Genomic DNA, 15233 nt, shown 5'->3' on the forward strand with positions numbered 1-15233 from the left:
TTCTTGTCTTCAGATAATTACATATACATTTAGCTGACGCTTTGGATGCGACTTACAATTGCTATATATGTCAGAGGTCACACGCCTCTGGAGCAATTAGGGGTTAAGTGTCTTGCTCAGGGACACATTGGTGTTTCAGTGGATTTGAACCCATGTCACTCACACCAAAGGCATGTGTCTTATCCACTGCGCCATCACCACCCCGTTTAATTACTTTTTAAAGCTCTAGATAGTTTATTTCCAATTCTACCAATGCCATCAAAGATTTTTAAGAAAAACTAATGTTATTAATTAGGTGTAAATGATTGTTTAGACCTCTTACATATTCCCAATCTTTTTTGTTATTGGTGTCAGGTATTAATTATAGATATTAATCCTGCCATTTAATACATTTAAATTATTATTATTATTATTATTATTATTAAGTGTAGCAGTATCTCAATGAAAAAAAAAAAGAGACTTTATGGGAATTATGGGAACTGACCTTCCCATCATAAGACATCAGGTGGAAAAAAATATATATATATTTTTTTGCATAATGGTATTAGTTTGTGAGAACAAAAAAGTTCTAATTTGATACTTTTTCTAGCAAAACATTTGCGTAACTGCACACAAAGGAATAAATGCAGTCTCGTAGTCTAGTAAGGTAGGTATCAGTTACTCTCAGGTAAAAAAAAAAAAAAAAAAATAGACTTCACCTTGACATTTATGAAAAGAATTCAGAATGTTTTTCAAATATCTTTATATTGATATATTTATACATATATTACACATTCAAACAATACTTGTGCAAAAATCATCCCTACCATCAAAAATGATCTGGATTATTGTGTGTGTCTCCGGCAGCATGGCTAGAGGAATAAAGGCATCATTACAAACTGTTTTCAAAAATAAAATACAAAACAAAAAAAGGACAATAGATTCTGATGCATAGCATCTATTAATTAGAACATTACAAAAATAATGTGTCAAAGTGGTAAACGCAGAGAAGGCTAAGTCATGTAAGAATAGGTTTACATGCATAAAAACTGAGGTTTTGCTTTTTTTGACAATGGAACCCTTGCAGGGTCACTGTTTAGTGCCAATGATGTCCTTCATGAATGCTCTGTAGTCAGGTCCTTTATATCGACTACACAGAAACACATTCACCTCTGCCCGCACAAAATTCCACTCCACATCAACTGTCCATCGACAAACCACTACAACACAACAGATGTCAGTTCAATATTTGCATATGGTACAAAACTACCAAAAAAACCCACCAATACAAAGCTTGTCATGATTACCAAACATGAAGGATTGACTTCCAGACTTCTAGACAGCCAGTATGAGAGATGACCATTAGCCTCAAACACATTCATACTCATTGAAGGCTAACATGAAGGGTGGATGTTAGCCAACCAACACATCATCTAGGCATCATTCACTTTCATTTCACCTCGTCCTGTAGATCCAGAGACATTCACATTCTCTTGGTTGATTAGAGTTGACTTCACTGCATTTTATGTGGTTGATTTCATCTGCTCAAATCTTCAGCAAAAGCCCAAAACGATCTAGCCAATGCAAGGCACTGCTGTTTCACGAAGAGCGCACCATCTCACCAGCACAAGCTGACGGCTCGGACTGTTCTAAACCCAAACTTGTCCTGAGTTCTGCCTCTCTCAGCCCTGCTCTTCTAAGTCTTGGCTGGGAGGGCTACGTGACTTGATATCTGGACCCAGTGAAGCTGAATTCAAGGGTCCGGGAGGTCCGAGGTGTCTACAGTCACCTTGATGAAGATGGAGTCATCTTTGATGTAGGTTCCATTCTCCAGGACAGTCTGAGCCACAAAGAGTGGACAACCCGAGGCTATGTTCATTTCAACAGTGGGCCGGCGAAAGCTACTGCTATTGGGGTCCGGTTTGAAGGCATCACCTAAGTGTTTCCGCGCCGGCCCCTGGTCCATTAACATTAATGTTACTTTCTGTTTGAAAGGCCATGGCAGCAAGGCGTCATATTCTCCGCGCATGACCACGAAAAAGAGCGAGAGATGTGTGCCTTTACCCATTCCGTCCCCATTGAGATAGACGCGGGCACACATCTTGTAGCCGAAATAGCCCGTGTAGAAGGGCTGGCTGTAGAGTGAGAGGTTTTTAGAGACCACAGCTTCCTGTTTCCTTCTTTTGTAGTCACGGATCTTCCAAATGAGCACACCGTTGAAGCTGGCCGTCTCCAACACCTGCAGCTTCAGGTCCATCTCTGCCAGGCGGATGTCATGGACACTCATCAAATCATCGTGACGTGAGAGCTGCTGCTCTAAGGAGCCTGGTGACAATATTCAAATGTGTTAAAAACAATGTTGTGAATACACATGTACTTGGTATAATATATTATCATTGAGGTGTACAGGTGCATCTCAAAAAATTTGAATATCACGGAAAAGGTCTCTATGTTTTGTAATTTAATTTAAAAAAGCAAACTTTCTTATATTCTAGATTCATTGCACACAAACTGAAATATTTTAAGAGATTTTTTGTTTTAATTGTGATGGCCATGACTTACAGCTTAGGAAAATTAAAAATTCAGTATCTCAAAAAATTTGAATATTCCATTTTGAGCTTGATTAGTTTGATTAATTTTGAATATAAATACTGGGAAACTCTTCGGCTAGTTTAGAACATGCAACCACAATTATGGGAAAGACTACCGACTTGACAGTTGTCCAGAAGACAATCAGACACCCTCCACAAGGAGTGTAAGCCACAGAAGTCATTGCTGAAAGGGTTGGCTGTTCACAGAGTGCTGTATCAAAATATATTCATAGAGAGTTGACTGGAAGGAAAAAGTGTGGTAGGAAATGGTGCACAAGCAACAGTGATGATCACAGCCTTGGGAAGATTGTCAGGAAAAGACGATTCAAGAACTTGGGAGAGCTTCACAAAGAGTGGACTGAAGCTGGAGTCAGTGCATCAAGAGTCATCACGCTCAGACATCTTCAAGAAAAGGGCTACAGCTGTCACATTCCTAGAACCAAGCCACTCCTGAACCAGAAAGAAAATGTCAGAAGCATTTCACCTGGGGGGAGAAAAAGAACTGGACTGTTGCTCAGTGGTCCACGGTCCTCTTTTGAGATGAAAGTAATTTTAGTATTTCATTTGGAAATCAAGGTCTGAAGTCTGGAGGAAGACCGGAGAGGGACAGAATCCAAAGTCCAGTGTGAGGTTACTGAAGTCAGAGATAATTTGGGTGCCGAAACGTCTGCTGGTGTTGGACCATTGTGTTTTATCAAGTCCAAAGTCAGTGGACCCATCTACCAGGAGATTTGAGCACTTTATCTGCTGACAAGCTTTATGGAGATGCTGATTTCATTTTGCAGCAGAAATTTAGCACCTTCCCACAGTGCCAAAACCACTTCCAAGTGGTTTGCTGACCATGATATTACTGTGCTTGATTGGCCAGCCAACTCACCTGACCTGAACCTCACAGAGAATCTATGGGGTATTGTGAAGAGGTAGATAAGTAAAATCTGACAAACAATACAGAGGAGCTGAAGGCCGCTTTCAAACAACCTGGGCTTTAATAATTCCTCAGCAGTGCCACAGGCTGATCGCCTCCATGCCACGCTGTATTGAAGCAGATATTCATGCAAAAGGAGCCCCAACCAAGTATTGAGTACATAATTAAACCTGCTTTAGAGAACATTTCTGTTTTGTAAATCTTTTTTTGATTGATCTTTGAGAAAATATCACATTTTTTGAGATACTGACTTTTTTTATTTTCCTAAACTGTAAGTCATAACCATCAGAATTCAAACCAGAAACTCTTGAAATATTTCAGTTTGTGCGCAATGAATCTAGAATATAAGAAAGTTTGCATTTTTGAATTAAATGACAAAAAATAAAAGAACTTTTCCATGATATTCGAATTTTTTGAGATGCACCTGTATTTGAAATGTTTGAAATTACCCAGAGTGTGAGAACCAGGACTGGAACCAACACGACCCGAATCAAGAGAAGCTACAATTGAACGCATGCTCTCCACAGACCCTCTCAGAGCCTCCACCTCCTCCCTCATAGCTCGCAGAGGACGAAGCTCCCGCAGCTCCATTTCAACCTCAAGCATTTTCTCTGAGTGAGTGCTCATCAACTTCTACATACACAAACACAAACATTTAGAGAACTTATTGAAGTGTTTTAATCAGAGATTGTAATATTTCACAGCTGGGTCTCTGCGTTTTTAAGTTAAGTCTGGCAAAAAAAAAAAAAAAAAAAAACTTTTTAAAAACTTTTTAAAGTTTCTTATGCTCAATAAGTCTCCATTTATTTGATCAAAATTACAAATTATTATCAAAATGTTATTTATTCCTATGATGGTCAAGCTGAATTTTCAGCAGCCATTATAAGTCTTCAATGTCAAAATCATTAAAAAAATAAAATAAAACAATTGTGCTGCTTTATAATTTTGTGGAAACCATGATATTTTTTTTAATGACTTGAAGGTTCAAAAGAACAAATAACTTTTTCAAAAGAACTATTTTAACATTCTAAATCTTTTTGCTGTCACTTTTAATACATTTTAAGTGTTCTTGCTGGATGAAAGTATTCATTTCTTAAAAAAATTACTTAATATATAAAAACGTAAAAGATTTTGACAGGTAGTGTTTATTTTGTTTATTTATACAAATGCTTTTTTTTTAGGTTTTATTTTCACTGTAGAAGGCATGTCCCAAAACAAAGGCATTAAAACCTGTGTCAGATTGAAGTACTGCACAGTAGAACAGATGTATGTCACTATATACAAAGTAGAAGTTATTTTTAGCTTCACCAAATGACTCAATAGAAAATAAAACCACTACTTGGTCACGGCTCTCACCTGCACACTGGCAACCTTCTGATCCAGCTGCCTAATCTTTTCTCTCATCTCCTCATTCTGAATCTCAACCTCTGCAAGACGACTGCTGAGGCTGGGCAGAACTTTATAACGCTCCATCAGCTCGCTCTTAACATCCTCTACCTACACGCACAGATAGATCAGTGCATGCGTTTAATCTGACTACATGTATGAACATATGAACAGGGAAAAAGAGTCTTCATTTTCACACCAAAAACAGCCGTTTCTTTGTTTCTGACATGTTAAATTTAATGTTTATAAATGTCTACCTTGGCCTCTAGTGTGGTGTTTCTGACCACCATCATTCTCAAGTGCTCAGATGCAAAACTGGACTCATGTTCCCTCATCTCTTGATTCAGCCCCTTTAAAATAATCAGATGCATATTAGTAAAAAACTACACCAAAAATATTTTTCATATATGTTTTTTAATCAACACTGAGGCACTACACTACTGCAATGTTAGTACATTTCTAATTTCCTTTAAATCAATATCTGCTCACCTTAAAAGAGCATCCATATCGAATAAAGGAGCAGGTCACCTGGGCCTTTGGACAGTCATGCTGATGAATGGATAGCTATAAGAGACACATTCAACTCATAAATACATCACAATTCATCAGCCTTTTTCATTCATTTATAACTAATTTAATCATTCATGCATTTAAAAGCAAACACACACACACACACACACACAAGTTAGTAAATCAAAAGTAATGCTGAGTGCACTCCAAGCCTACCTCACTTCTTAGAATGGAAGAAAATGAGCACTGATTAGGGCATGCTACAGGAAATGCAGGACAGACTGCATCTTTGTGTTTCTGTAAAGAGAGATGACTGCTAGACTGAAATGCACTAAAACATACTGCATTCTGCCACTTTCATGGTTCAAGATGCTAATGGTTAAAAAAAACTGTGGGGTAATAATGACAGGATCAACCAGGCGGAAAAAACAGAGAGCGATCATGAAGTAAAAACACACATTCTCTAAATGACAGTCAGCATAACGGGAGATTCCCCTAAGTTCCTTGTACAAATGTGAAACTCAAATGTCATGGGACATTAATGATAGAACACAAGGGGAATACTTCTCATAGAGGAACTGAGACGTCCACTAATTCCAATCCAGGACAAAAAAACTCAATGATAACTGAAAAAAGATCTCACAAATTTCTAAGTACTTTCCATTAGTTTTCAGGTCCTTTTATGGGAACTGGGGGGTTTTGGGTAATGTGTGTTACCTGTAAGTCAGTGAGGGCCATCTTGTGATTGCAGAATTCACAGGTTATCTCTCTGTGTTTGCATTTGCGGCTCAAGTGCTCAGACATGTCTTTCCTCATCATCTTCTCTTTACACTTTCCCAAGGGGCACGGCACCTCGAAGTACGGACAAACTTCCAAATGGTCCTGTTCAAAGACATAAAGCAATCTGAATTTTACCTTTACCTAAAAAGGTCATCTGAAACATAACACATGTACTATATCAATGCAACTACATTCGCCATTCTCGCACTCAGAAAATGATGTGCAAGTTGGTTTAAGTCTAGGCTCACATTTCTCTGCGCTCGAGGCAGGTTCTAGTCGGGAGGAATTCACCATATGATATGTAGACTATTGTATCTGAGAATCATAAGACTTACCATGACCTGCTGTAAACTCATTTGTTCTTTACATCCATTTTTCTCACTTCGGCAGTAGACTTTCAGAGCCATAATTTCCCTTTTGCAGCAAACATCCCGGAATATCTATCATCATAAGAAAGACAAAAAATCCATTACAGGGCCTGTATAAAAGAGATGTGTTGTGTGCCTGTTATATGGCCCACATTACTTTCACTTGCTGTGTGAGTGAGATTTAGTATGTAATGGAGTGGGTGTGTCCTTGTAAGTTTTGGCTTCACTTTCTTACCTTATCTTCAAAGAGTGGTTCTAAATCAGCTGGACATTCTGGGGTAGGCTTACTGAAAAAAAGTCAGATCCAGCTGTAAGCAAATTGTTTCCATAGTTCAAATGACCTACATTTTTTTTTATAAAAATAATAAGAATACTCCAAGATTTATTTGCAATGCTGTTTAGATCAGTAGTTCTGAACCTTTTTGACTTCAAGTGCACCCTATCATCTACAACAACATACAAAGGCCCTGTGACTTTTCCAGTTGTTTGTGATTTACTGAATAAGTAAAAAAAAAAATTCTACTGAATAAAATATTTGAAAGTTGATAATAACTAGAAAAAAATGTATATTTATGATAAAAACGCACATGGAATAATTGTATTCACTTACACTACTTTTCCAGGCTTAGAAATCACACTTAAAAAATTAGGCTACCTCGTCAATTCAAGTTTTTTTCTAGACAATATAAACCCTGTTATTTTAAAGAATAAATGTAAGGTAATTTTACCTGTTTGAATTAAATTTATAAACCTCATTGGAGGTTTGCTAGCTGAGAACCCCTGATTTCAATCAAATTTAGCAACACTGGCAATAACATGCATTTTCAGCAATTTAGATCACAATCAAACATCACTTAATAACATCCAGGTGTAAATGCACCCAAGACACGGTGTGGTCACATCCAAATCAATGAAACAGCATTTTTTTGGCTCTATTTGATGATGTTTCTTTTTTATTCTCCTCTCACAATGGGAAAATAACATTTCAATTTTGTCACCAGATTTGTCATCTGACCTCTCATTAACTATTCCACTGAACCACACATCTATCATTCCAAAATCACACGTTATCTCTCAAAATAATTTTTTTTTTCTCTTTAACCCCTACTAGCATCTAGTATGAAACATACTTTTCATACTGGAAAAAATGTAAATGGCATTTTCCATTTTGCGCAGGTTAGTACTGTCGAATCTCTTACGACAAGAAATATGTAGGAACCTTTATGCTAATAAATATCTAAAACTGCTTTGCTTATTCCTTGGCTTGTGATACTGCAGCTTCTTTATTATCACAGCATTCATATGAAGCTCACTGATGAACCGTCGCCCACCTGAGCAAGTCTGCGATGCAGCTCTCGCAGAAGCGATGTCCACACTCAGTTTGTCGAGGGTTACAGAGCACTAGCCTGCAAGACTCGCAGCAATACTTGGCCTCAGGCGTTGTGACAAATCGGTCCCTGAAGCCACCGTGGATGGGCAAGAAACCTGGGTCATGCCTGGGCCGCTGGGCCATGGAGGGCACGGCAAGAGATGGAGGACGCTGCTGCAGGGCAATCTGCTGTTCCACATTACGCCCTGCGGACATGACCTGAAGAAAACCAGACAGATGAGGATCTAAACTCAACACCCCATAACATGTCAATGAGAAAAACTGAAACGCTGTACATCTTAGTAACAGAAAAAGTTTACAATGACTTCCAAAACCACAACATCCTGAAAGACGAAACAGGACAGTCTACTGTTATCTTTGGCACATTCAATTCTTTCTTGTCCAGATTGAAGCTGTCAAGATTTCTGTACTCTATGGGAAACATGACTTAAACCAAAATGGAATGGGCTGTTGTCTGATTGGAGCCAGACCCCCTTGGCAAACACCAATTTGTGGTTGCTTCACTGCCATTGTTTCAAGAACACAAGTGTGTTTAGTAGAAATACTGTTTAAACCTTATTAAATCAGAAGAGTTTGATGGATTAAGGCATGACTACCACTTAAGACACACTTAAAATGTCAACAACACATCAATCCAAGTGGCATCTGCAAACAAATTAAGCTTGACTTTTAGTTGACTAACTTCACTCTTGTAATTATTTTTACTAGTCCCAAGGTGATTTTACTGGATGAATGAGTCAGTTCCTGTTCACACAGGTGTCCTACCAGAGAAACCACCGGTATATTTCAGCACATTAGCTGTGGAAATGAGTGGAAATGCTTGAAATTAGCTTTGAAGACAACTATAAATGACTACGTTAAAAAATAATTAATTAATTAATAATAAATAAATGCAAGTGCACAGGATATATAGGAACTCCTTCAAATATACCATTACATTGCTGTGGAATATACATTTTACCATTCAAAAGAATGAAATCAACAGTGTTTTTATTTAAGGACATGTTCAATTAATCAAAAGTAACAGTAAAGACATTTATGATATTTCAAAGAAATGCTGTTATTTAAAATTTTCTGTTAATCAAAGAATCCTGAGAAAAAAAATCTATCATTGTTTCCACAGAAATATGAAGCTGCACAACTGTTTTAAACATTGATGAAAAGAAATGGCTGCTAAAACATTCCTTTTTGATATAATACATTTAATAAAGGAATAACATCACAGTAATAAAATGTAAAAAAAAATGATATCAATGATTTATCATTAGTGATATACACCAAAATTCAATTCTGGCCAATATGGTTGATAATAAATGTCAAGTCAATAAACGGCCCACAAAAAAATGTTCATAATTAAATTACATTTAATTTAATTTTTGAAGAAAAAAATAAATCATTGTAAAATCCCTATTCAAAACGAATCTTTGCCCTACACTATAAATAATTGTTCATTTTTTAAATAAAAAGTATATTTGTCTTTCCACCTTTACAAAAACAGTATTTCTGATACACACAAGACCAAACTGTTATAAAATGATGTCAGCATTTTCATTTCAAAACTGCTTATGAAAAACATGATGGCAAAGCAAAGTGATGAGGGCGTCGTGAGACCTATTAACCTCTTAAATGCCGTCTGACATCACAGCGGCTTGACTTCTGCCTCTCTGCCTGTTTCACATCTCACGCCAATGTCAGACAGATAGAAGTTAGTCACATTTTCAGATTCTAATGCCTGCCACCGAGGCAACGCTTAAACATTGTGCTTACATTGCCACATCAACAGCTCCTGACCGGCAGCTCTCAGACTGGGAAATCCCTTCATAACAGACATAGACACTAGCTCTAATAATATCTCCCCTTTGAGCCAGCTACACACTAACCGCTCATGCAGGAAGGTCCCGGCTCCATTGCTGAACGCCGTTAGAATTCCTTTAAGAAGAGGATACCACAGTTATTCCACAAAGAGTGACTGGGACCCACCGCACATGCCTCTTCTCCAGTACAGAGACTTTCCGACAAAAAAAGAAACTGAAATTATAGCTATTTATGGTGCAGTTTTATGAAGGTAGGTAAACTTTTCAAAAAGATATTTTCAATTGGGAAATTAGAGCGCAGTCATAGAACACTTGAAATGGTTTGGTCTAGCTTCCAGTGACAAACAACAGGTCTCGATGAAAAACATTATTATTGTTGTTGGCTAAGGCATATTCGAGGTTGAACAAACTACTAACACTAAGTAGCAAACTTCAGCATGAAACTCATTCCCGCACTACTACATTCCCGACTGTACTACAGACAAAAATGGTACCTAAAATTGTGAGGCTTGTTGAGGAGAGGTGTGCTACTACTTTTTCAACCAATCAGCTTGATTATTTATGACTGCTGAATGACAAAATGGCTGAAAAATTCCATTAACTTACATTGAAAAATGTGACTCAAACGTTTACTTGCACCCGGAAGATTAATAATAAATATATTTTTAATCACAATTATGGCTTCGAAAAATTATTAACAAAATGATAAAACATTACTTTTCGCTATTATGGACCTGTTTGGTCGAACATACTGATAGGTTTTCATTTGCAATTTATTCTCGCTTTATTTTCTTTCTTTTTTTTTACCATTGTACTATTTATTTAAATGTGTATATTTATTTGTACTTATTTGTTTTTCAATTATTTAACTGAGATATAATTAAAATATCCACTTAAAAAAAAGTTCAATAAATGCATGATGTTTCCAAAGTCACCGAGTAATGATGTTAAATAATCATTATCTCAATATTGACCAACATAATTGTGATTATAATTTTTTGACATAATAGCAACCACACAGCATGCTAAAAACCATTAAAACAATTTTTGGATAGGCAATCTTATTTTCTTCAACCGATTAAAGGTTTGTTGCCCATATTAATGGCTTTGGGAGGTAGATGACATGCTCACACACACACACACACACATAGTCACACCCATAAAATTATTCACACTCTCAGCAAGAAAAGTTTAATCCTATATGACGTATGTAACACGTTACAGCCTTAGCGAGGGTGTTTCACAAATACTTTCCATGGCTCAACACACCTTTCATCAAATTATGACGATAGTAACTGAGCTAATGTCAGCTCTATCCTTACTGGACACTAAAAAAAACAAACGCAAATATTCCCATTTAGTTAAGCTGGAAAGTTTAGTGGCTCTGTCCCTGATTTTGTTTCTGTTTTACTTCAGGTGCACAGGTATTTCCCTGTCTTTATCTCTCATCTCACACTGCAGGCTGCACTCAAAAATAAACCCACCCACAAGTGTGGATAAAACTGTCCCTGAAATAATCCACAAACTCTGAGAAAGAAAAACATCCAACTACACAAACACATAGAAGAAATATTCAACTAAGCACAAATAAAAAAATCCATGTTCTGGTGGCTGACCAGAATGTGCAGTTCTCCAGGGATTTCCAGGAATATTTAAGGGGCTTTTCCATTTGCTGCCTCATTCCTCTCTGTCACTGCTGACAATACACATACACATACACACCCACACACACGCATACACGCAAGCAAGCACATAAACACACATTAAGAAAAAAAAAATAAGGAAGCTGCTAGTAAACTATTGTTTATACCAGGAATTACGTTAGGGCCCTGTGAAATCCGTTTGATTTTTTTTCCTAAATTATGTTTCATTTTTTTCCAAATTCTGTTTTTTCCATTAAAAATTTTCTGTATTCTGTGTTTTTTTTTTTTTTTTTTTTTATAAATTTTCTCCACTCCCTTTTAATAGTTAAGTTTATTAATAAAAAAGCATGTTTAATTAATTAAAACCACAAAACGTATACATTTTCACATCGATTTAATAAACATTTAACAAAAACTGCATGTTTAGGGCCCTATAAAATGTTTTATTTATTAACAACACCATATTTGTTATTGTTACCAAATTTTGTGTTTTAGTAGTATCTTATAATTTGAATGCATAAAACAACTTAATTTATTCTTTTTTTTTTTCTTAAATTACCCTTATAATTTTTTTTCCCTCAGAAATTCTGTGTTATGTATTTACATTTTTCTGGTTATTAAATCAAGGCATAAAACATTAATTTCATTTATCAATTAATTGTTGAAAACGAAGCAAACTGTATTTTTTTGGCAAACAAAAGGGATTTATGTCCGCGTTTTCCTAATCCCGGAAATCATAGGGCCATAGAATTACGGGACCTTATCCAAATCTAAAAAAAATAAATAAAAAAATAATAAATTAATTGTATGAACAAAAATTAATATACACCACCGTTCAAAGGTCTGGAGTAAAAGGTTGACCCCAAACTTTTAAACGGTAGTTTAAACTTGTCAAAATAGCACAGTTAAAGTTAACAACTTGGAAAAAAAACAACTTGAAATTGTGACCAATTCAAAGGGACACTTCAACCAAAAATCATTTACATTTATGTTCTAATACTGTTCCTTTTTTTCTTTTGTAGAAAACAAAAGATGTTTAGCAGACTGTCCCAGACTCTCTTTTCCATTCAATGAATGAACCGTTTCACCTTTTTCTTTCATTTCATGGAGACATTCAGGTCATTCAGGTTTAGAACGACGGTAAGCAAATAAGGACAGCATTTTCATTTTTAGGTGAACTATTATTTAATGGTATAATTTAGAGCGATATGATTAAAAAAAAGAAAGGTGAACAACAAAAATGTGTCCCATATTATCAGTGCATTCATAGTTTATATAATTAAAAATGTAAAACATGCGACTTCAAACCAAGATATAAAAATAATGAAAATAAATGCGACAAGACTAAGCAATGCTAGCGTTAAGCACGAATCCATCCCATAAAGAACATAATACCAGAGAGAGCTTCAGGTGAAAAGTGTAACACAATACATTTCAGACAGTTAGTTTAGAGCCGAGTAGCATCAAGGTAATACAGATTCTTTGAATGTATTTTCACTGCAGGAGATCTCATAACAAAAATGAAAGAGAAGTAAGAAGGGGAATATCACCTCTTTCTGGCCTGACCTTTTACTAGAGGAAGACGTGTGTGACTACTATAGGTCACTTACAGGAATATAAAAAACATTTCATATGTGAACACATGATGAAGGTGTGATGGGTAAATTAATGGGGTTACTGCATGTGAAAATGCAAAGGAAGAAGGTTGGCTTATGTCATCTTCTCAGCCTCCTTCTGCTTTCAGAAGAGCGTCTGCTCCAACTTCTTTTGAAATCAAGCCCCAAATGTGTTCCCTGCAGTGTATCACAACACTTCACCGTGTTATTCTGAGAGTGAAACTGAACTGAGCTGGATTCAAACAGTCTCAGTTTTGATCTGCACACAGCAGCACATGTTTCAAACTGCGTCTGTCCACTGGCTATTTTTTTCATCGGTGTATTTAAATAGAGACAGACTGGCAATCTGTATTTACTCTTTCCTACTTAATACTGAATTTAATGATAGTTTTAATATTCTTCTTCTTGGTGTAATATTACCTAAACATACATGTGAAATTTATAGACCCTTAAATGCAAGAAGATCAGAGTTGTGCTCATAATAAAAGCAAAAGTACACCACACACTTGCATGCAAAGGTGAGAAGGTCGTCTAACATCTATCATGAAGCTGTAAAGCAGCTGTTCGGGATTTAACCTGGAAACATATTGATAGCCCAACTTTAAAGAATCAGCACCCAGAAGATCCATATTTGCTCAGGAGACAGTAAAGAGAGCAGGTGAACATCTAAGTTACTGTACGTTAGGTGAACCCATAGACTTTACCTCCCACTAACATGAGCTACACGTTAGTTTACATGTGGATCTGTGGAATAGCCATCCACTTACATGAATCAGTTGGTCAACGTTGTCGTCCGATGATCCAACCGTGTTTCTCCGAAGAATTTCACCAAAGGAGCCACGGAAGGTCCACTCATATGACAGACACACCGAGACAACAACGTCCAAATTTACGCGGCCACGGCTCCGTCCTCGCTTCTCAAACAGGCTACAACGGCCGAAGGATCGAATCGGGTCATTTTGACATCGGAATGTTCCAAAAACGACTCGGTTGAGGTACACGAAAAGGTAGAGAAGCCGCCACTGTGGCAGGGTGCTATGATATCAAGTCTAGTACTTCACTGGAAAGCCCCCTGGTCTGACTTCCTCAGGAAATCCCCGTCATGAAAAAAATGTAGCTGGTTGTAAAAGGACGCCATAGAGGAAGAATAGGTTGCGGTGAGGCGTGTGGCCGCTGGGTGGAGCCAGAGATTCAGTCCAATCCGTGATAGAACAGTGTTCACTTCAGCGGCTCTTTGCTTTTCTTTTCCACGTGTTTCTAAAAGGTGATGATCTTTGAGATGCATGCATTACTGACCAAATCTGTTGACATACTGAGTAAGTTGAAGGAATCTAATTAAACTTACTGCGTTTACCGAACACCTGAACGATGCTTTTGATTGCATTTGATGGAACTACCCTTTGTGTGTGTGTGTGTGTGTGTGTGTGTGACAGGTCACTGTACAGTCGTGGCCAAAAGTTTTGAGAATTACATAAATATTAGTTTTCAAAATGTTTGCTGCTAAACTGCTTTTAGATCTTTGTTTCAGTTGTTTCTGTGATGTACTGAAATATAATTACAAGCACTTCATACGTTTCAAAGGCTTTTATCGACAATTACATGACATTTATGCAAAGAGTCAGTATTTGCAGTGTTGACCCTTCTTTTTCAGGACCTCTGCAATTCGACTGGGCATGCTCTCAATCAACTTCTGGGCCAAATCCTGACTGATAGCAACCCATTATTTCATAATCACTTCTTGGAGTTTGTCAGAATTAGTGGGTTTTTGTTTGTCCATCCACCTCTTGAGGATTGACCACAAGTTCTCAATGGGATTAAGATCTGGGGAGTTTCCAGGCCATGGACCCAAAATTTCAACATTCTGGTCCCCGAGCCACTTAGTTATCACTTTTGCCTTATGGCACGGTGCTCCATCGTGCTGGAAAATGCATTGTTCTTCACCAAACTGTTGTTGGATTGTTGGAAGAAGTTGCTGTTGGAGGGTGTTTTGGTACCATTCTTTATTCATGGCTTCATATTTAGAAGTGGCTTCTTTGCTGCCCTTCTTGACACCAGGCCATCTTCCAAAAGTCTTGGCCTCACTGTGCGTGCAGATGCGCTCACACCTGCCTGCTGCCATTCCTGAGCAAGCTCTGCACTGGTGGCACTCCGATCCCGCAGCTGAATCCTCTTTAGGAGATGATCCTGGCGCTTGCTGGACTTTCTTGGACGCCCTGAAGCCTTCTTTACAA

At 37.3% G+C, this 15233-nt stretch overlaps 1 protein-coding gene across 3 annotated transcripts; it reads right to left on the reverse strand.

The window, feature by feature from the left end:
- Positions 1-705: 705 nt before the first annotated feature.
- Positions 706-14159, reverse strand: LOC132111603 (TNF receptor-associated factor 3-like). 3 transcript variants are annotated; one of them, XR_009424830.1, is made up of 12 exons: positions 13770-14159; positions 7871-8127; positions 6775-6826; positions 6507-6611; positions 6109-6273; positions 5608-5688; positions 5371-5445; positions 5139-5231; positions 4852-4992; positions 3945-4128; positions 1287-2304; positions 706-1199 (listed from the first exon to the last, which is right to left on the reverse strand). XR_009424830.1 is itself a non-coding variant. In XM_059519051.1 (11 exons), exons 2-11 carry the CDS (start codon positions 8122-8124, stop codon positions 1733-1735), a joined length of 1722 nt encoding a protein of 573 aa, XP_059375034.1. In that variant the 5' UTR covers positions 8125-8127; positions 13770-14159; the 3' UTR covers positions 706-1732. The 3 variants fall into 3 exon arrangements, 2 of the variants coding, with proteins under 2 accessions (XP_059375034.1, XP_059375035.1); XM_059519051.1 differs by having other exon boundaries at positions 706-2304; XM_059519052.1 differs by lacking the exon at positions 5608-5688 and having other exon boundaries at positions 706-2304.
- Between the last annotated feature and the right edge of the window lie 1074 nt (positions 14160-15233).

This window comes from Carassius carassius, chromosome 31 (genome assembly GCF_963082965.1).
Source record: "Carassius carassius chromosome 31, fCarCar2.1, whole genome shotgun sequence".
Classification (NCBI taxonomy): Eukaryota; Metazoa; Chordata; class Actinopteri; order Cypriniformes; family Cyprinidae; genus Carassius; species Carassius carassius.

Excerpts from the sequence above, each read along its gene's own strand:
- LOC132111603 (XM_059519051.1), bottom strand. The coding sequence starts at position 8,124 with ATGTCCGCAGGGCGTAATGTGGAACAGCAGATTGCCCTGCAGCAGCGT. Across the intron at positions 6,827-7,870 it reads TGCATCGCAGACTTGCTCAG|TAAGCCTACCCCAGAATGTC; the intron begins GTGGGCGACGGT and ends ACTTTTTTTCAG. Across the intron at positions 2,305-3,944 it reads TCCTGGTTCTCACACTCTGG|GCTCCTTAGAGCAGCAGCTC; the intron begins GTAATTTCAAAC and ends TATTGTCACCAG.